This window comes from Pseudorasbora parva, chromosome 18 (genome assembly GCF_024679245.1).
Source record: "Pseudorasbora parva isolate DD20220531a chromosome 18, ASM2467924v1, whole genome shotgun sequence".
Taxonomy (NCBI): Eukaryota; Metazoa; Chordata; class Actinopteri; order Cypriniformes; family Gobionidae; genus Pseudorasbora; species Pseudorasbora parva.
The window spans coordinates 40,863,927-40,885,594 of NC_090189.1; the positions used below are offsets into that span (position 1 = coordinate 40,863,927).

General features: G+C 38.8%; 1 protein-coding gene across 5 annotated transcripts in view; it reads right to left on the bottom strand.

The window, feature by feature from the left end:
- LOC137046304 (arf-GAP with Rho-GAP domain, ANK repeat and PH domain-containing protein 1) overlaps positions 1–21,441 on the bottom strand; it is a 41,013-nt gene extending 19,572 nt beyond the window's left edge. For 2 of the 5 annotated variants that reach the window (XM_067423456.1, XM_067423455.1), the window contains exons 1-3: positions 21,360–21,441; positions 20,179–20,270; positions 19,740–19,801 (exon numbers count right to left, since the gene is read on the bottom strand). In XM_067423456.1, coding sequence (XP_067279557.1) covers positions 19,740–19,801; positions 20,179–20,270; positions 21,360–21,377 — 172 coding nt within the window. In that variant the 5' untranslated portion in view covers positions 21,378–21,441. Of the gene's footprint in view, positions 1–7; positions 137–758; positions 866–19,739; positions 19,802–20,178; positions 20,271–21,359 lie in introns of those variants that run through there. The other 3 variants (XM_067423457.1, XM_067423461.1, XM_067423460.1) reach the window with 3 other exon arrangements.
- Between the last annotated feature and the right edge of the window lie 227 nt (positions 21,442–21,668).

Sequence of the window (21,668 nt, forward strand, 5' to 3'; positions counted from 1 at the left end):
TACTCACTAATCCTGAGGTTTTGAAATCTCTTCAACATCAAACTAGCCATGCCGGCTAACAAGACATGCAAGATGCTGTAACTTTTGATCTGTGTTTGTTTTGTGCTTGAGCTGGGCTTTGTGTTCCCTTTGTTGTTTTGCACTGTTCCCAGATCAGTTTTTTGTGTTAAGTCAGGTTTAATTTGTCCCAGGTCATCTGTTGCCATGGTTTTTGATTTCCCCTCATGTATTGCACCTGTGTCTAGTTCATTATCTCATTTAGTCCCTAGTATTTGCATGTGTATTTATAGCCCTCGGTTTCAGGTGTTTCTTGATGGTTACTTTCTACATTAGTTGGTTGTTCTGTTCTATTGACAGCTGAGCTGACATTTATGAGTATTTTTGTTGTTTTGAAGTTAAAAGTTGAAGTTATTAGAAGTTTCAAACGAAGTGACCTTTGTGAAAAGTGTGCTTAATAATTGCTTTAATAATTTAATTGTCTTTAATAAATCCAGGGAAAACCTCAGGAGAACACAACCCTGTTAAACCATATACATTACCAGACAAAGAAACAAGTGTGTGTACTAAAAACAGACGACAACGTTGTCAAAACAATCCCAGTTCATGTGAATTTTCTAAAATGACTAAAAAGGCTGTAATATGCATGCCAGGCCAGTAACTGGAGATGTCTCCAAGTTAAGAAACACCCTGCAAAAATGTACGTATGTGTAACATATCACTGTTTTCACAGATTTTGCATTTTTGCAGTGAACACCTACCTTTAAAATGGCTGACTCCGTGATCACTGATCACATGATCTGATATAGACGCACCCATAATGTAGCCATTTGAGATGCATTTGGTAAAGAAAGTAATTTTCAATCCTGGGAGTGGGCACCCACTGCTCTGCACTTTTTTGTAAATCTCCCTTATTTAACACATCTGATTCAGATCATCAGCTCGTTATCAGGAAGCTTCATGAACTGAACTGAGTTTGTTACTTAGGCCCTGTCCACACAAAGCCAGAGTTTTCCCAATCCAATCTTTTCCAGCCCCTCATTTCAAGAAATATCTGCATACACACGAAATCACTGAAACCGACTCAAAACGATGTAGTATACATGCCAGGCCAGTGTGTGGTGCTGTTATTCTGCCACAGAAATACACTACTAATGGAGAAGAAGAGTTGTAGCTAGAAGGGGTATAGCCAAGGGAGTAATCTAGCACTCGGAAAGCGTTCCACCCCTAGGGGCTGCCATTGCTAACCAAGCCATCACCTGCTGTTAGCATCCCATTGACTCCCATTCATTTTTGAGTCACTTTGACAGTGAATAACTTTACATCTGAGACGTTTAAAGACTCCATTTGTCCATTGTTTATTTCTAAAGAAACACGACAATGCATAAAAGGCTCCATTACCTTGTATCTTACACTATCGCCCCGCAGAAGCTGTTTTTGTAAAAATAGGCTAACTATTGCGTCATAACCAACGCGACTCTGTCGCACAGTTGAGAAATTACCGTATAGACCTGAGGAGACGCTCGCAGGCAATCTTTTACTGTCTATGAGACAGTCGGGGGGACGTGGAGACATAAAGTCTGATAAAGTCAAGGGAGAAGAATGAGGAGAAGCCGATAGTGAGCCAAAAGCAACGGGAGAAAATATTTAAACAACGCCATTCAGATTTCACTTTCCACAACTACTAGAAGACCTACAGCTGTCAGACAGGAGGCTCACGTCACATCTACGTCCTCAAGCTCAGTCTGAGCCTGCGCAGTTCGCTCAGCCATCAGGAAGTGAGTGCTCCTATACTGACATCACTTAACGCCGTAGAAGGCAATGGGATAGCTCCGTCCATTTCTTTTACTGTCTATGGGTATAGCAGTGGTAGGAGGTGAGGCAAAATCTGTCGATAAAATAACAATAAATACATTTGCTACTTACCACATAGGGTTTTATTAATGCCTACACCTACCCCAACCCTAAACCTACCCTTACAATAATAGACGGATCCTAAAACAGGTTTTCCCTACTGTAGCTATTTAGCTCAAAGTGGAAATATTAATAATTATTCATAGCTCATGAAAATTTATTATGATCAATTATGAATTTTTGAACTAGTAAATGTTTAACTTGATGTAGCTACATAAACATTATACACTCAATCGACCAATTCATCCTGTGAACGCTCGGTATTGATTATTAATTAATTCTACAAGGAGGATAATTTTCTTGGCCACAAAAATGTTTTTTTCTTAGTATTTACAGGGCTTAGAGCATGTAACAAAATCAATCATTTAAATTTGTTTGCAGCAGGGAGTCAGAACCAGAGATGTATTATGCACACATTTTAGTCACTAAATCACAAACAAAACTAATCTAATAATAACACATACACACAATTCACACATTCATGAGTCAGATAGAAATGGACAGAATTAAAGAGGAAAACAGTTTCTGTTCGGGGATAATTACTCCTCTATGGAGCAAGGCCAGACCGAATTGCACGACCTAAAAATGTTGTGGGCGGGGCTAAGTTCGGCTGGCATCCAGGCTACAGCCTCATAGGATTGCTTGACCAATGGGAAAGGTTAAATCTCCAAGCGGGGAAGATTCTTCTGTTAGAGACTGTATAGTTCTTTGTTTCAGCTTGCTCATTTTGTATACTGCAAATACTGCACAGGTATCTACAGGTGCTGGTCATATAATTAGAATAAAAAATAAAATTAAAAATAAAATTAAAAAAGTTATTTCACTAATTCCATTAAAAAAGTGAAACTTGTATATTGTAACAGGGTTCGTAGACAGGAATAAAGTAGGCAGGAACCAGCAAACATTCAAAGACTTAATCAAACGAAAATAAACAAAATAAAAGTAAACTGCCGGCAGCCCCTCATGGACTACTGCCCACACACAAACAACAAAACAGAAACAAAACACAACTTAAAATCCAGGCCTGGTCCTCTCTCTTCTTCCACTGTCGTCGCTCCTGCTTTTATGCTCCCGTCACTCCTCCGTGAGACGGGACCGGTGTGGCACGCAGCTGCCGCTCATTAACACTCGTCACTGGCCCGCTCACACGGTCCCTCGCCTCGCTACTAGCTACATAAATTATATTCATTCATAAGACACAGACTGATACATTTCAAATGTTTATTTCTTTTTAATATTGATGATTATAACTGACAACTAAGGAAAAGCAACCCACTCAAAAATGTGGGGGAAATTCACAAAGAGTGGACTGCAGCTGGAGTCAGTGCTTCAAGAACCACTACGCACAGATGTATTCAAGACATGGGTTTCAGCTTCGTATTCCTTGTGTTAAGCCACTCTTGAACAACAGACAGCGTCAGAAGCGTCTCGCCTGGGCTAAAGACAAAAATGACTGCTGAGTGCTCCAAAGTTATGATCTCTCATGAAAGTAAATTTAGCATTTACTTTGGTAATCTGGGTCCCAGAGTCTGGAGGAAGAGAGGAGAGGCACACAATCCACGTTGCTTGAGGTCCAGTGTAAAGTTTCCACAGTCAGTGATGGTTTGGGGTGCCATGTCATCTGCTGGTGTTGGTCCACTGTGTTTTCTGATGTCCAAGGTCAACGCAGCCGTATAACAGGCAGTTTTAGAGCACTTCATGCTTCCTGCTGCTGACCAACTTTATGGAGATGCAGATTTCATTTTCCAACAGGACTTGGCACCTGCACACAGTGCCAAAGAAACCAATACCTGGCTTAAGGACCATGGTATCTCTGTTCTTAATTGGCCAGCAAACTCGCCTAACCTTAACCCCATACAAAATCTATGGGGTATGAAGGCCACTATCAGAGCAACCTGGGCTCTCATAACACCTGAGCCGAGCCACAGACTGATCGACTCCATGCCACGCCGCACTGCTGCAGTAATTCAGGCAAAATGAGCCCCAGCTAAGTATTGAGTGCTGTACATCCTCATACTTTTCATATTCATACTTCTCAGTTGGCCAAGATTCCTAAAAATCCTTTCTTTGTATTGGTCTTAAGTAATATTCTAATTTTCTGAGATACTGAATTTGGGAGTTTCACAATCCTCTCTAGGTTGCGGTTATCCCTATTGCTTGTACACTTTTTTCTACCACATATTTTCCTTCCCTTCGCCTCTCTATTAATATGCTTGGACACAGAGCTCTGTGAACAGCCAGCCTCTTTTGCGATGACCATTTGTGTCTTGCCCTCCATGTGCAAGGTGTCAATGGTCGTCTTTTGGACAACTGTCAAGTCATCAGTCTTCCCCATGATTGTGTAGTCTACAGAACTAGATTGAGAGACCATTTAAAGATCTTTGCAGGTGTTTTGAGTTAATTATCTGATTAGTGTGTGGCACTAGGCGTGTTCAATATTGAACCTTTTCACAATATTCCAATTTTCGGAGATTTACTGAATTTGAGATTTTCCTTGGTTGTCAATTATAATCATTAAAATGAAAAGAAATAAACTTTTGAAATATATCAGTCTGTGTGTAATGAATGAATAAAATATACAAGTTTCACTTTTTTAAATGTAAAGTGAATAGAACTAGATGTTTCAATCCCTTTGGTGGGAAACTCTTGACAGTAGCAGTTGGTGTGAAGTGGTGAAAAGGAGGGTAAGGAATGTCATTGGAGTCAGGTGGGCACCTTGCTTCATCAACGTTTCGTTGATAAAAGCCCACAACATCTCCAGAAGTTTCAACGGTGTACCCAGCGTCCCAGGTTCACCCCCCTCCATACCATACCCTCCATATCCCTGATGGGAATTCATTTGAATGGAATTAGAGAAATAAATCAACTTTTTGATGATATCCTTATTATCTGAGCAGCACCTGTATATATCATATACACAACCATTCAGATCTTTAAATTACAACTTTTAGACACCAGACACGGTATTGGTGAGGTTACATTAACCGTTGGTTCTGTCCTACACTATGTATTCATGCATACCTTATTAGACATGTTTGTATATTTTCCATGTATACAAACAACACTCATTAAGTCTATTGAGTTCTGTTAGCAAATGGAAGGTTGTGGAAGGTTTTCTCCACTTCTCCACAAGAAATCCATGTTTTGTGGCTTCAGACTACATGGCAAAACCAGTTTGTTGAGTTTGTGTCTGTGGTCATTCATACTTTGTCCTCTCAGGACTGAGAGACTGGAGTGAACAAATGGCCAAATAGTATCGGTCTGTGATCAATGACATGCTAATGCCATCACAAATGGAACCTGCAACTGTACTCCTAGCCCACCTATTTCTTCTGGAGGCTGAGTTTCTAGGCCCTGAGTGAGTTTCACCAATTGTTTGTTTAAACAAACTGTCTAATTTGTCTCAGTTACTACACTATGTTTTGGTATCCATGAGGAAGACAGCTTATAAATCATAATAAGGGATTTTTTAAAATGTAAAAATGCAGAAAGTATAGGTTAAGAATATACAGTTTGTACAGTATAAAAAAATCATTGCTTTGCAAAGTATCCATAAAACATGAACACACAACGTGATTTGTTTCCTCTGCTCTTTAACAGTGTTGGGTGTGACGCATTTCTTGTCCCTTTGTTGAGAGAAATAGTTGTCTCAAAATGCACAGCAGTAATGCTTTATTTCGAAATCATGTTCATAAAAGCTTCTTCAATGCTCTAATTGAACTAAGGCCTAATCCAGGCTTCTGTGAAACCGGGCCTTTATGTATTTAATCTCACTTTGACCTTCGAATATCCACTTCAAACATGCTAATAACCCTGACAGCAACACAGTGTTGGTCCAGATCCGGCACAACTGGGATGCATGGAATCAATCCACATGTACCAGAGGTGGCCCGGATCTGGACTAACAACCAGGTGCTGTATGATAAGACGTATACTGTCTCTTGTCCAACCACCTGCACCTAAGACAAGAGATGATCATGGGTGTTTAGCGCCATCACCTCACTATTGTAAGTAAGTTAATTAATTAAAGAATGCATTCCTCCTTCCTCGTTCAATTCTGACATAACGCTGTCTCTTGTGACTTTTACCTCTGTAAAATTGTATTGGCAACAACTAGGCCACCATGATAAACGACTAATTCGGGCAGTCATGCTGAAAGAGGGTTGTTTAAATAATAATAAGGGGAATTTAAAGTTTTGGTTTGGGAAAAAATTAAATGTATTGTATGATAACAACGGTACTCTTGTATTATTCCTGACCATGTTTTGTAAATTTAACATTTCCATTTCATTCACTTTTACTATGAGGTTTATGTTCTGTTTTATGCAACTTTTAAAGGGAGAGTCATTTGTAGTGATGTCCAAAACTATAGTGGACGTAATTGAGTGCACTCATTCGATCCCACAATGCACCGCAATAACGAGTGTACAGCCTATGGCATGCCTTCAAACAACGCCTGTCTGAATTCACTCACTCGTTTTCATTTGCTCCTTCAAGTGAACTGTATTAGTGGACTAATGTAGGGAATAGTGAATGAGGGTTTAGGGGCGATTTCGGTTTCAGCCCCAGTGTTCGTTCCCCCTGTTCCCTATGATCCTGCTTCTTACCTGTCTCACTGATTGTGTACCGGTTTGTTTCCAAGGTTACCTATGATTTGCACCTGTGTGTAGTTTAGCTTGCCTTGTACATATAGCTCTTAATGGTCCTACAAACTGTGTGATTTTTCAAAATCCTTTGTGAATGTTGCTTGTCAGACTGTACGAACATGATCCCCGCTGTAAGCCACACTGTAAGATCTCAACTGTCATTAATATCAGACTGTGCGAGTCAAGGCGCACTAAAGATGGACACACACAAGAAAACTCGTCCGGAGTTTAATATCATCAATCAATGATGCGTTGAGCTGCATTATACGGGGGACTGAAATGGAGGCTACAGAGAAATCTCTAGCTCTCGTTTTGGTCATAGTTTGTCTTGAAAAACCGAGATATTTGACAATCGTCATAGGAGAAGTCACACTGCAGGATTGTGCGCCAAATCCGACAAAACCTGCAGAAAAGCCTGTTCGATCGAGGCCTAAAAATCGAGGGGATGGACAGGGGGCATGCAAGGTTTGTGGGGACTTTAACCATTCCACCTCTTACCACTGTCGGTCAAATGGCCTCTGTTTTGTATGCTATACCCCAAATCACACACAATATGAGTGCCCAAATGCTGTTACCGCTAGGAAACTAGAAGGCCCGCATGTGGTGGTGGTGGTGGTGGGGGGGTTGTTGGGCCTTGTGAATCTCCCCAGGCATTTGATGTTGATCTAGAATCACTATACTCTACAGTGTGTGAAGAAATTGACCATAACATGACTGTGATACTTCAAAATACCCAAAAACTGTCAATGCATGAGGGATTGTTTTATACAGATGTTCTGCTGGAGGACACATTGACTGTTAAAGGTATGATTGATGGTGGTTCTATGGCTTACACTTTAAGTCCTGTGGCTGTTTCTAAATTACAGGATGCTGGTGTGGCCTTGGATGATTCGGTGACTCCATCCGATGTAGTACTGGTAGGCTGTGGTGGGTCAAAGACAAAACCAGTCGGTATGTATGACATAAACATGACAGTTTATGGGAGTACTGTTCAGGTTCCAACTTTAGTTGTAGACGGCCAAATTGATGATCTGATTGTGGGCAGTAACGTGATAAAACACCTGATCAAAGAGTTGAAAAAGCAGGGAGAAATTATGGAAAAAGTGACGTTTAGTGTGACAGAGAACTGTGAGGATAGCAAGCTTATTCAGTCACTGGCTAATGTTGAGAGGTGGAACGGAACGGCTTTTCCAGAAAAGGTTGGGACAGTTAAATTGAAGAATTCATTAACCCTTGAACCTTTACAAGAGCATTTAGTGTGGGCAAAACTCTCTAATCTAAACAGTTTGTGGGCAGGCAGCGCCATTATAGCTCAAGACCCATAAATATCTTGATTGGTCGTACAGTGGCGAGGTTGTGGGCTGATGGATGGGTGCCTGTAAGGTAATCAACCCCTCGCCTGTGCCCATTACTCTCAGACGTAATGCAAAGTTGGCTGACATTTATCCATGTCTGGCATTGGAAGACTTTGACCCTGATGCATATATCTCAAATGCAGGGTTGTCATGCTCAATCAGACAACGTAGAGTTTGCTGACAATTCAAGTGCTGGCAGTTTGTCTGATATCAGAGTACCCAGGAAAGACTTTGAGTTCAGTGATAGGTTAATGAACCTAGGTCTTGCAGATATTGATTTGAGCTCCTGTCAGTTGTCTTCAGAAAGGAAGGAAAAACTTGTTGATCTAATTGTAAAGTACGAGTGTACCTTCTCTAGACACAAGCTTGATTGCGGCAAGGCAGAAGGCTATGTACACCGGATTAGGCTGAGCGATGAGCGTCCATTTAGGCTTCCATACAGACGGCTTCCACCTAATCAGTGCGATAAGCTCAGACAAGCTCTGGATGAAATGGAGGAGAGGGACATTATCAGGAGATCTAGTAGTGATTATGCTTCTCCTCTTGTTATTGTCTGGAAGAGAAATGGAGATTTGAGACTTTGTACAGATTTTCGGTGGCTCAATGCTCGAACGGTAAAAGATGCTCACCCACTACCACATCAAGCCGACGCTTTAGCTGCGCAAGGTGGAAATGTTTTTTTTTTTTCTACTATGGATCTGACATCTGGTTACTACAATGTTGAAGTACATGAGGAGGATCGTAAATACACTGCTTTCACAACTCCTTTTGGGTTATATGAGTATAACCGTCTGCCTATGTGACTTTATAACAGTCTGGCAACTTTTATGAGAATGATGCTCGGAATTTTTGGAGATCAGAATTTCCTGAGTCTCCTCTGCTACTTGGATGATGTGCTTGTTTTTGCTCCGAATGAAGAGTTGGTCTTAACGAGATTGGAGTTGGTTTTTGAGCGTCTGAAATCTCATAATTTGAAATTATCTCCAAGGAAGTGTAATTTTTTGCAATGGTCAGTGAAGTTTCTTGGCCATGTGGTCAGTGAGGAAGGAGTGGCTTCAGACCCTGATAAAATCAAGGTGATTGTTGTAATGACTGAGTCAGATCTTATGGATGAGAAAACTGGTGCACCATCTCAACAGAAGACACGTTCTTTTCTTGGGATGGTGGTATATTACCAGCAGTTTATAGAACAGTGTTCAGTAACCGCAAGGCCACTGTTCCAATTAATTGCTGGTCCTAAAGGTCAGAGATGGAAAAAGGTTAAGAAGACCATGTTGAAAAGAACACTCACTGCAGGGGATTGGACTGAGGATTGTAGAAAAGCATTTAGTCGTCTTAAGCAGGCCCTTATTGACTGTTTCATTGGCTCATCCTGACTTCAACAGGTCATTTTGGTTTCTGTGGATGCTTCTAGTAGTGGCCTTGGGGCTGTATTTCGACAGCAAGGCCAGTTTGTTTTGCAAGTAAGTCACTTTTGTTCGCCCAGTCGAAATACCCAGCACATCGTCTGGAATTTTTTGCATTAAAGTGGGCTGTATGTGACAAATTTAGTCACTGGTTGAGAGGTTGGCCTTTCACAGTATGGACCGATGACAACCCGCTGACATATATTTTGATTAAACCAAAACTGGATGCTTGTGAGCACAGGTGGGTTGCGAACTTGGCTCCATATCAGTTTGATATTCGGTACATTCCGGGGTCAAGGAATATTGTGGCAGATGCTCTTAGCAGAGAGCCATTTGTGAAAAAAGTGCCTTGCATCGTCTTACTAGGGTGCCTTATATCTCATTGTTGGAGGAAGCATCAGCAGTTCAAGGGGAGCAAGTGCAGGAAGTTTTCAGATGGTCTGCACACCCTTTTGAGTCTGGCACTGAGCCTAGTACTAAGCCTGGTATTGAGCCAACGCATGGCATGTTGGCAGTGAATTCCCAAATTCCTGTAATTAAGTCGTCTGGTTCTTGGTCCGCAATGGAAGTGTCTGCAGTCATTGAGGCAAAGAGGTCCGAGTTGGTTACCCCACATTATGAATTGTTGTTACCACAGTTGATTCATCATGTGGTACCCACAGATCAACCAAAACAGACAGCATACTGGCTAGAGTGATTTCTTATGTGGAGAGTGGTAAGAATGAGAGTGGTCTAGTCGTGAGTGTAAACAGGAGCCAGTGGAAGTTGTGAGGCTTCTTAGGTCCTGGAATAAGTTTGAGATGAGAGCAGGGATACTTTACAGAGTTTCAAGGGATGTAGTGTCAAAGAAAAAGACATTCCAGTATGTTGTTCCTAAACTGTTGGTGGGGACCGTGATGAGAGGAGTTCATAATGATGCTGGTCACCAGGGCCAACAAAGGACGTTGTATCTGGTGAAAAAAAACGTTTTTTTTTTTGGCATAAACTTGAGAAGGATGTGAGAGATTATGTCAAATGTTGTAAGAGGTGTGTCTATGCTAAATCCCCTGAGCCACAGACGAGGGCTCCCCTTGAGAATATTGTCACATCTGAACCTCTGGAGCTTGTGTGTGTTGATTTCTGGTCAGCTAAGGACAGCAGGAATAAGTCAGGGGATGTTCTTGTTGTCACTGACCATTTTACAAAGTTAGCGCATGCTTTTCATTGCCCAAATCAGTCAGCTAAAGCGGTTGCTAAACAGTTGTGGAACAACTTCTTCTGTATATATGGTTTTCCTAAACGAATTCACTCTGATCAGGGAGCAAATTTTGAAAGTGCACTAATTTCCGAGCTATTGTCTGCTGCAGGTGTGCAAAAGTCACACACCACTCCGTATCAACCAATGGGCAATGGAGGAGTGAAAAGATTTAATAAAACTCTCTGTAACATGATTCGTGCGCTACCACTTGCAGCAAAGCAAAAGTGGCCTCGAATGCTCAAGTCATTGACATTTGCGTACAATTGTACGATCCATGAAACCATTGGATATGCACCTTTTCTGCTAATGTTTGGCAGGACTCCAAGACTCCCCATTGATGTGGTGTTTGGGTCAGTCTTATGCGACAATGATGTTGTTGACTATGATGAGTATGTTAGGAATTTGCTTAAAGATCTCAAAGAAGCAGTGTCAATTGCGAAGATGACTGCTGGAAAACAGCTAAAAAGACATGCTGCTCTTTATAACAGAAAGCTCAAGGGTGCTCTGGTAGATGTTGGGGATATGGTTCTGTTAGCAAACAAGGAAGAGCGAGGGAAACAAAAATTGTCTGACCGATGGGAGAACAGTCTGTACATTGTAGTTGACAAAAATGCAGAAACCAATACGTTCAAAATTGAGAATTCTTCCACAGGCTTGGTGAAGATTGTTCATCGTAACTTAATCATCTTCCTACCTTTTCCTGATGATGTTGTTGAGGGACTGTTGAGTGTGGAAGGGTGTGTTGGGATTGAAGAAACCCAAATCCTAGAGCACTTACCTCAGCCTGTAGCTGATGAGAGAACGGTGGTATGTGTTTCAGAGCTTGAATGTTCAAGAGGTTCTGAACAGGGGCCAGAGATAATGGAAGACGAGGTTGGTGAACAGGGAATGATGGGGAGTCCTGATGGTTCCAGTGACTCAGTGACTGGGTTGGAGGACTCTGTTAGACTTCCATATTAATTTGATATTGAAGCTAATCTGGACATGAATTCAAATTTGACTGAATTGGATCAGATATCATCAGATGTTGACTGCCAAAGTGATGTAGCTACTGTGGCGACGGTTCAACCTGTTAACCACAATAATGTTGGAGGTTTGATGACGTCAGTTAGATCAAGAGCGGGCAGGATCATCAGACCGGTAGTATGACTCATTGAAACAATGCAAGTACAAAGAGTAGAAAACCGGATTAATGCACTTGTGTGGATCTAAAAAAAACAAAAGATCTTTTGTCTTTTTCTTCTGTTTGTTTTCTCTCCATTTTGTATAAGTGAATGTAATTGCTTAATATACCAATATGTGATTAAAAAGGAATGCTTATATGTTGACTGAGTGTACTAAAACATGTAAAAGGCATGTTAACCTATGAGTTTGGAGGGGCGTAGCTAACCCTATCCTTCCTCTAATTCTTCGTAAGAATAGTCTATGAACTGGAACATTCATTAACATTTTATTTAAATGCAGGAAAAGTAGTTGCATTGCATTCCATTATTTTTTTTAAATATATATATATATAAATATTGTTGTTTTAAGTTTTGATCTGTTTTGAATCCAGATGTTCTTTGTACCCAAGTGTTGCCTAATAGTTGCGGGTGATGTATTATGCTATTATATTTTGGTTTAGTTGCAAGTGGAGTTCAGAAGGGGAGAATGTAACAGAGTTTTATAAATATACATGTATGTGTGTCTCCACTTGCTAAAAATGGTTTGGTAAATAATCACACTGAAACATGATTGTATCAAACAGTGATTAACAGGGCTTCCTATTGGCTGGCTGATTCTCTTTGTTGGGTGCGCCCACTAATGCACTTATCAGTTCAGGTGTGTAAAGCCAGCGCACCAGAACAAGGTAGAATATGCTGGAATACATTCACTCACCCGCTGCTATGTGTTACAGTGAATAAAGTCATGGAAAAAGAGTATTTTTGAAGCACAAGCTTTATTGATTAACAACACAACGCAAGAGAAGAAAAGACTAGTTACACATGTTCATGTCACGTTTGGTGTGAGCACATGTTCATGTGTTTCTTTGTCCCATGTGCTCTCATGTCGATTGTCTAACCCTGCCTGCCTTGTTTCCTGATTATTGGTTTATTTGCCCCACCTGTCTTCTCTCATAAGCCTCTTTTGTTTGTTCCCTATTTAGTCTCCAGAGGTCTGTACCATGATGGTAGTTTAACAAACTCAGGGTTACAGGATTAGTTTAGAGTTGACAAAACCAAACCAATCTATCCAGGCTTTGTAGGTCCCATGATGCTGATCATCAGCTTGCTCTGTCAACTCAGACTTTGATCCTGAGTTCAAGAGTTTAGCTGTGACATCAGCAGTGAACAGCCAATCACAGGCTGCGGATCAGTGATGTGACATCAGCAGTGAACAGCCAATCACAGGCTGCAGATCAGTGGGACTGAGATTCACTTCTCGCGAGAGAAGCAGTGAGAATCATTTCTCTCTTCTGCAGAATATTACATTATTGAAAAATATTAAGAATTTAAAACAAATTACAGAGCAAGAAGAAAATAGCTGTCAAAGAGGACAACTTGAAGAAACAATATTATACGTCAATGCAAGTAAAAGTTATGAAGTTAGTTTAGTTGATATATAGATAAAATTGAACATTTAAGCTCAGTAAGCTTCATTTTTAAACAATTTTATTTATTGATTTTTCTATGACTTTATGTGGTTTATTTATATTAATTTTTACAAAGTGCGTATTAATGATTGATTAACTAAAATGATAAATCTGCAATTGAGTAAGGAAGGGTATAGTAATTACATAAATTATATCTAAATCATTCTAAATTATTCTTTTTTATAAATAAGCATTGCTGAAAGCCAGACGCTTTAGTCTTTAAAAACCATTTGCTATGTAGTGACTTTTAATTTGGAGTAGAAACAGGGGGAGTGGCTTTATTGCATCAGAGGCGTGTCACTTTACTCACAGCTGATTGGTCCAATTTCAGTTTGAGCTCTCTAATCCAGAACATAACCTGCCCTGGACCAGGTTAGCCGTGGAGCGTAAGTTACTATGGAGATGAACACAGCTAAAAGCCAAACCACTTTAATGGTACCTAAAAATCAAGATTGGCACAAACTAAGCTTAAACAAATCTGGCTGGCCAGCTAAACCGGCTTCATGGTACAGGCCCCTTGTGTTTGCAGTCCTGTGCTGGATTATCGTCAAACATTCCTCCTGTTTTCCTGCTCCTAAAGTTAAGTCAAGCCAAGTCTAGTCAAGTCTTGTTTTTACCCTCGGGTTCTTTTTGTTTGTCTTGTTTTGTTTAATTTTTATAATAAAGAGCTCATTTCCTCCTGCATATTGAGTCCTCGCTCTCATACATTCAACCAACCCTGACATATTTAAAGCAAAATCGTGAAATATAATTACTCATATCGGGATATAAGATTTTGGTCATATCACCCACCCCTACCTCTACTTATGATAAACTGGTTGAAATGTTCCTTGAACAAAACATCTCTGCTAAACAAATATATTTAAATGTTTTATTTGATGGCTTTATATTTTATTCATTTTTCTGAATTGCTCAGATTTTCCTCCCAGTTGAATACTGTGGGATACTATTTGCCTGTGAAGGTGACTGCTTACATGTTAAACTATTATAGTGATACAAAACAAGTTACTATTTTAAAGGGGGGGGGGGGGGGGGGGGGGTGAAACACTCAGTTTCAGTCAATCTCATGTCAATCTTGAGTACCTATAGAGTAGTATTGCATCCTTCATATCTCCGAAAAGTCTTTAGTTTTATTATATTTATAAAAGAAAGATAGGCTGTACCGAGTCTTTCCGGAAAAAAACGAGCGCCTGGAGGCGTATCGAGGAGAAGCACCTGGCTGCAGCCTGCAGATCGAGGCGGGGTTGCATGTGGGGGCGGGGTTGCACGTGTCCCCCCGCCCACAACTCGTCTCATTGGTTAGTGCCAAAGTATGACGTCGATTGAGGCGGGGTTGCACCTGGAGCGGGACTGCACGACTCGTCCCGCCCGCAACTCTTCTCATTGGTTAGTGGCGTTCAAGTCTGACGACGTTACGGCAATCAGGAAATGCGGTTTTAATAACAATGTCCTGAGGCAGTATATGTTCAAGACAGCATGTTTTTAGGAGACATTGATATTCTGAAACACAGTTGTAGGCCTACTAATAAACATATTAGGGATATTATAACAGGTGAAACAGCTACTCATAAAAGTTTATTGTGGAACAGTGTATTTAGAAATATAAACTGGAATAAAGCTTGGTGTATTTTTGAAGCATACTGCTTAAATAATAAAGTAAAAGAAGTTACATTTAAATTTTTACATGGTATATATCCAGCTAAAAGTGTGATAGAGAGGTTTAATTTAGATATTGATTATTCATGTGATTTTTGTTCAATAGAAAAATTATATATTATTCATCTATTTTGTTATTGTATATACACAAAGATTTTTTTGGGTAGATGTGGAAAATTTCATTAGAAAGAAAACAAATGTTATATTTAAATTAAATAATTTTGATATATGTATATTATTCCAATGGATGTAATAATAATAATAATAATAATAATAATAATAATTTCACCTTTATTGTTCAACCTTTTATTATTTTGGGAACACAAAAAGAAATGGTCAAGATCCAAGCCACATTTTATTCATTTTCTTCAGGAGACTAAGGACTATTGCACCAGTTTGAATAATATTGTGAATAAAAAAGAAAGAAAGACTTGTAATATTCTTAATGAATATACTTTTTTTTAAATTAATTTATCAAGGTTTGTACACTCTGGCATTTTTTTGTTTCATTGTTCTTTTTTTATATTATTTTGTTGTATATATGTATTAATATGTTTTATTTATTGTATATTACATGTTTTTTCTCCCAATAAAAAAAAACATATGTTAAAAACAATGTTTATAATTTCTTATACTTATGAAGTACTATCATGTATAAAACAAAACTGTGCATCAGTTAATTACTTATACCTGGTGATAATATATAGTATCAAACACAACACATTGTAAATTGGTTAATTTTTGGAAAACGTTTTATGTATGTAGACTACTTTCCTAACAAGGTTAGGTTACTGCTTTTGACTTTTCACATCGCAATGTTACAACCCCAAATCAGAAAAAGTTGGGACAGTATGGAATGTGCAAATAAAAAAGAAGTGATTTCTAAAATTACTTTGACTTGTATTTCATTGCAGACAATATGAACACAAAATATTTCATGTTTTGTCTGGTCAACTTCATGTCATTTGTAAATATGCATCCTTTCTTGTCATTCAGACCTGCAACACATTTCAAAAAAAGTTGGGACAGTAAAGCATTTACCACTTTGTAATGTTGCCCTTCCTTTTCACAACACTTAAAAGACGTTTAGGGACTGAAGACACCAAGTGATGATGGTCCATCCCAGATGCCTCCGAGCCCAGAGAAGTCGACGGCGCTTTTCGACACTGTTAACATAAGGCTTCCTTTTGGCACAGTACAGTTTTAACTGGCATTTGTGGATGTAACTACGTATTGTGGTACTTGACAAAGGTTTGCCAAAGTAGTCCTGAGCCCATGTGGTGATATCGCTTCTAGATGAATGACGATTCTTGATGCAGTGCCGCCTGAGGGATCGGAGATCACGGTTGTTCAGCTCAGGCTTGCAGGCTTGTCCTTTACGCACTGAAATTCCTCCAGATTCCTTGAATCTTGTAATTATGTTATGCACTGTTGAATGTGAAATATCCAAATCTCTTCCTATCTTTCTTTGAGGAACATTCTTTTTAAACATTTCAATAATTTTCTCACGTATTTGTTGGCAAACTGGCGATCCTCGGCCCCATTGCTCCTAAAGGATTAGATCGTTCTTGGATGCTGCTTTTGTACCAAATCATAATTTCAATCACCTGTTGACATCACCTGTTTCAAATCACATCATTATTTAACCCTTTTACCTCATTACTAGCCCTAAATTGCTCCTGTCCCAACTTTTTTTGAAATGTGTTGCAGGTCTGAATGACAGGAAAGGATGCATATTTACAAATGACATGAAGTTGACCAGACAAAACATGAAATATTTTGTGTTCATATTGTCTGCAATGAAATACAAGTCAAAGTAAATTTAGAAATCACTACTTTCTTTTTTTTATTTGCGTTTTCCAAACTGTCCCAACTTTTTCTGATTTGGGGTTGTACAATGCAATAGTTTAAAATTATTTTTGTTAATGTATATTGTTTATAACAATATACATTAACTTAATTACTTATTTGTAAGTTATTTCTATTGTTATTTCCATCTTATTTGGTTAATATAATTATATTTTATATATATCTTTTATGGTACACGCATCATTTAAATAAAAGTTTAATATTCTCAGCAAGTCTTAGGATGTTATTAAAATGAATAGATTATGGATTTACTTAATAATGAAAAGGGTTAAAAAAAAAAAAAATACCAGCATGGTTTGTATAACAACATGCCAAGACAAATAGTTCATTGCACACACACACACACACACACAGCTTCTCTATAATTCAATTCAAGAAGCTTTTGGCATGACAAAAAAATAAATTTTGTATTGCCAAGGCATTGAAACGTGTGTAATGTATGTATTGCGTCTGAACTCTGTGTGTTTCTCTACTGTCCACCACAGTAACCTCAGCTCAGTGTGTGTGTGTGTGTGTGTGTGTGTGTGTGTGTGTGTGTGTGTGTGTGTGTGTGCGTGTGTGTGCGTGTGTGTGTGTGTGTGTGTGTGTGTGTATGTAGGCTATGTGTATATATTATATATTATTATTATGATTAATGTTCATATATGTATTTTTAATTATGTTCATAAATTCCTAGCTTTGGCAATATTATATACATTCATGCCAATAAAACAAATCTGAATCTGATCTATATCTGAAAGATATAGAGAAATAGAGAGATATTATACATCGTATATAATGTATATGTTCAGTTGTTACATGATTTCTGTATTACATGTTTTATTTATTGATATTATTTATTTATAAATTTAATAAAATATTATTATCATTAATATTTTATTAAAATGTATTATTTTGCTATATCTGCACATAGCCTACTATGTATGTCTTTTTATTTTAGTTCTATTATTATTACTAATTTCTCTAAATATATTCAGATGTTACAAATCATTTTTCTATTGTTTGAATGCCTTGGCAATACAAAATGTATTCTTTGTCATGCCAATAAAACTTCTTGAATTGAATTATAGAGAAGGTGTGTGTGTGTGTGTGTGTGTGTGTGTGTGTGTGTGTGTGTGTGTGTGTGTGTGTGTGTGTGTGTGTGTGTGTGTGTGTGTAGTTGTATATACAAATCCCACCTTCTTTATTAGAATTAATTAAACGGTTTTTATATCTCAATAACATTTAACTATTTGTCTTGGCATGTTATTCATATACAAACCATGCTGGTATTTTTACCCTAACCCTTTTCATTATCAAGTAAACCCATCATCTATTCATTTTAATAACATCATAAGACTTGACATTCTTGCTGAGAACATTAAACTTTTATTTATATGTTAATGCATGCGTGTAACCATAAAGAATATACTAAAATAACAATATAAACAACCAAATAAGATATATAACTTACAAATAAGTTATAAATAAATAATATACAGTTTACAAATAATTTAAAACTATTGCATTGTAACATTACAAATGCGAAGTGAAAAGTCAAAAGCAGTAACCTAACCTTGTTAGGAAAGTAGTCTACATACATAAAACGTTTTCCAAAAATTAACCAATTTACAATGTGTTGTGTTTGAAACTATATATTATCACCAGGAATAAGTAATTAACGGATTCACCGTTTTGTTTTTTATGCATGCTAGTACTTCATAAGTATAAGAAACGATATTATTAATCGCATTTCCTGTTTGCCGCAACGTCGTCGTCAGACTTGACGCCACTAACCAATGAGAAGAGTTGCGGGCGGGACGAGTCGTGCAGTCCCGCTCCAGGTGCAACCCCGCCTCAATCGACGTCATACTTTGGCACTAACCAATGAGACGAGTTGTGGGCGGGGGGACACGTGCAGCCCCGCCCCCACATGCAACCCCGCCTCGATCTGCAGGCTGCAGCCAGGTGTACTTGGTATCGAGTGGGCAGAGCTAAAGAATGACGAGCGCACAAAGCGGTGACGTCCTCAAGCGTGGAGAAACCCATCGCTATCTCAGCTAATAGATATATGATCCAGAATCATTCGGAGGCTGAAATAAATTGAACAGGAGAAACAGCAACAGCAGGACGTCCGTCTCTGTGGTATGGACTGTATTTAGTGGTCTGTCAACATTTGTGTGTCTTTCCTCGCAGTTTATGAGGACATGATTCGGTTTATGGACTATTGTATGCGACTAAACCTTAGCAGTAGCAAGCAAAACGGTTTTGCACGTCAGACTAGTGTAACGTTATACAGAGAACAACAATGGAGTAACGTTAGCGCATTTGAATGACGAAGCACGCGATCGTGTCGTTTACTCACGCGACGATAGCCGACAGCACAGACATTTGAAGCAGTTTAACTCACCGGCTGCTTCCAAAGCAGGACCGAACCTTTATCGCTGGGACCGCTCCGTCAAAAACACACTTCTTTGGTATGATTTGGTGAAGTCCTGTGACAGCAATGAACGTGGAGATCCACTTTGCGACGCGACTGAAGCGATGTTGTGAAGCTTCCCGTCATTTCTGCGTTCAAATCGGTTCAAATGCAGCGCTGCCTTCCCAGAATGCTGTGCTGAAGCGTTGAAGTCGCTCGACGTCACCCATAGGAAGAAAGTGGAGCGCGGGGCCACAGAAGTGTTCACGGACGACTGGATCTGCAGCTGAGAGTGTTTATGGGCGTGCATTTCCTCTCTCGCTCTAGTCACGCGCGCGCACCCTACTGGGAGAAGAGCCCGTACGGCCCATACAAGGACCCTCCGCTCTATTAACATCAAGCCGACCCATACTCGAAAAAAACTCTCCGAAACTTGTGAGAAACCGGAAGGAGTATTTTTGCCACAGAAATACTCCACCAAACGTCCAACATTAGTTTTTGAAACTTTGTCTATGTTTAGGATGGAAATCCAAGTCTTTAACAGTGTAAAAAGCTCAGTATGCAGAATATGGCTAATACTACAATAAACATGTTATCTTTTTGCAAATAAAAAACACATAAAACAATACCTTCAGATTTCACCTGTGCATCCTCCTGAACATCTGGACACGGCAACTGGTCAACATCAGAACTGAAAGATATTCAAGTATAGTGAGTGTACTGACCTTACAAGAAAGATGACTTGATATTAGATGGGTGCAAGCATCTGACCCCCCCCCCCAATAAAAAAATAAAATAAATTGCATGTTAGATCTGAAAGCTTATCTTAAATATGTCAGTGCTTTTTTTCGGTCAAGATGCACAGCAGGAAGGCGCATTTATAAAAGTCTAAAGAATCTAATCTTGACTTAATCTAAGCCCTGTCTGTGGAACTAGGCCTAAAATGCCTTTCTTTATAGTATAAAATATAAAAAATTGTATAAAATATAGTATAAAATGCATTGATCTTTGTTTTGTTATCAAGACGTGGCAGACAATAGTTGAACAGCATTTCCTCCATCTGCTCACCTCTCAGTAGACGCTTGCTGTTCTGCCTTAAGTAAATATTTTGATCGTGGCTTTGGCACAGGTATGATATCAGGTGGATCAGACACAGACATCTGCAGCAAAGAAGTAGAATGCAGATCATATGTCACACTATGTTATAAATGTTAAGAATGCAAACAACAAGATTAACGAGAATTCACTTCAATTGTTTCGAAACGTGACGTATTTAGCAGAGAACTATTTCCACTCATTAACAAAAGGTGAAAAATCAAAGTCATCCAGATGTTTGGCAACAATTTAGCATAGTTTCTCAATAATTAGCATACATAATTGGTAACCGTCACCCATTGTTGGATGAGGGCCCACAGTTGTCCTCTGTGATGTTTCATCCTAATCTTTGAGCTAATGCACCTTCAACTTTTTACTGCAGAGAAACTACACTTAATAATTAATAATGATAATTCATTTTATGTTCAATTCTGTTACCGTCAAACTCTGTTACCAATGTCATGGCCTAATCTGTCTCTAACTTAGTTGAAAAACAATACTATTGAGAAATTACTTTTTCATTAAAAGTAAAAAAGGACTTATGTTTGGCAAGCACTGATTTATTACAATTGTATGTTTTCAGTAAGATAGCCTACTGGAAGAAAAAATATGTTAGTTTACTTTTTTAAAATGTTAAAAATATCTCCAATTATAGAATCACTCATTTAATAATATGATAAAATGTAAAAAAACACTTTATTTCAGATTAATTTCGGGATAACTGCACCTTAATAGAGAATAAAATAGTAGAATCCAAGCATAAATCTTCCATTTACTCTTTAAGTGAATAAGTTTTTCATTTATGAAACAATACTAGTTGTCTTTTTACCAGTATGCAGTCCTATGTTTGTCACTGTTACAGCGCCTCCTTTTGTTTGGCAATCGTTTTCGTACATATAAATACCTCGGCGGAAATAACATGGCGATTTATGGGATATCTAGACAGAGCATTAGTTGAGGAATATATACAAAAACATGTTTATACATGACACTTAAACTAGACTTTTACTGTAGTAAACACTGTACTTTAATAGGCTACTGGGCTGCATTTGTTATGAGTCGTGTTTTACTGTTGTAAACATTTTAGTGTATGAAAAACAGTCCTGATGAAATAAAACTAGCACAAATATTATATCTGAGAGACTGTGACTTACCTTGGTAATGTTCTTCATGAAGAATGAAGACGTAAGACAGCGTGTTTGTCACTTGACGCATTGAGTCTTACCGGTTCCTCCACTCTCTCTCTCTCTCTCTCTCTCTCTCTCTCTCTCTCTCTCTCTCTCTCTCTCTCTCTCTCTCTCTCTCTCTCTCTTTCACTCACGCGCGCCTGAGGGTTGGGTTATAATCAGGTGAACTTAAACCTACTAGACAAGACCTGATGACAGATGACGCGATAGCCAGCGGTGATATGAAAGCTGAACTGCTCGTATGGACTACAGTGTCGTTTTATATGATTTAAAGGC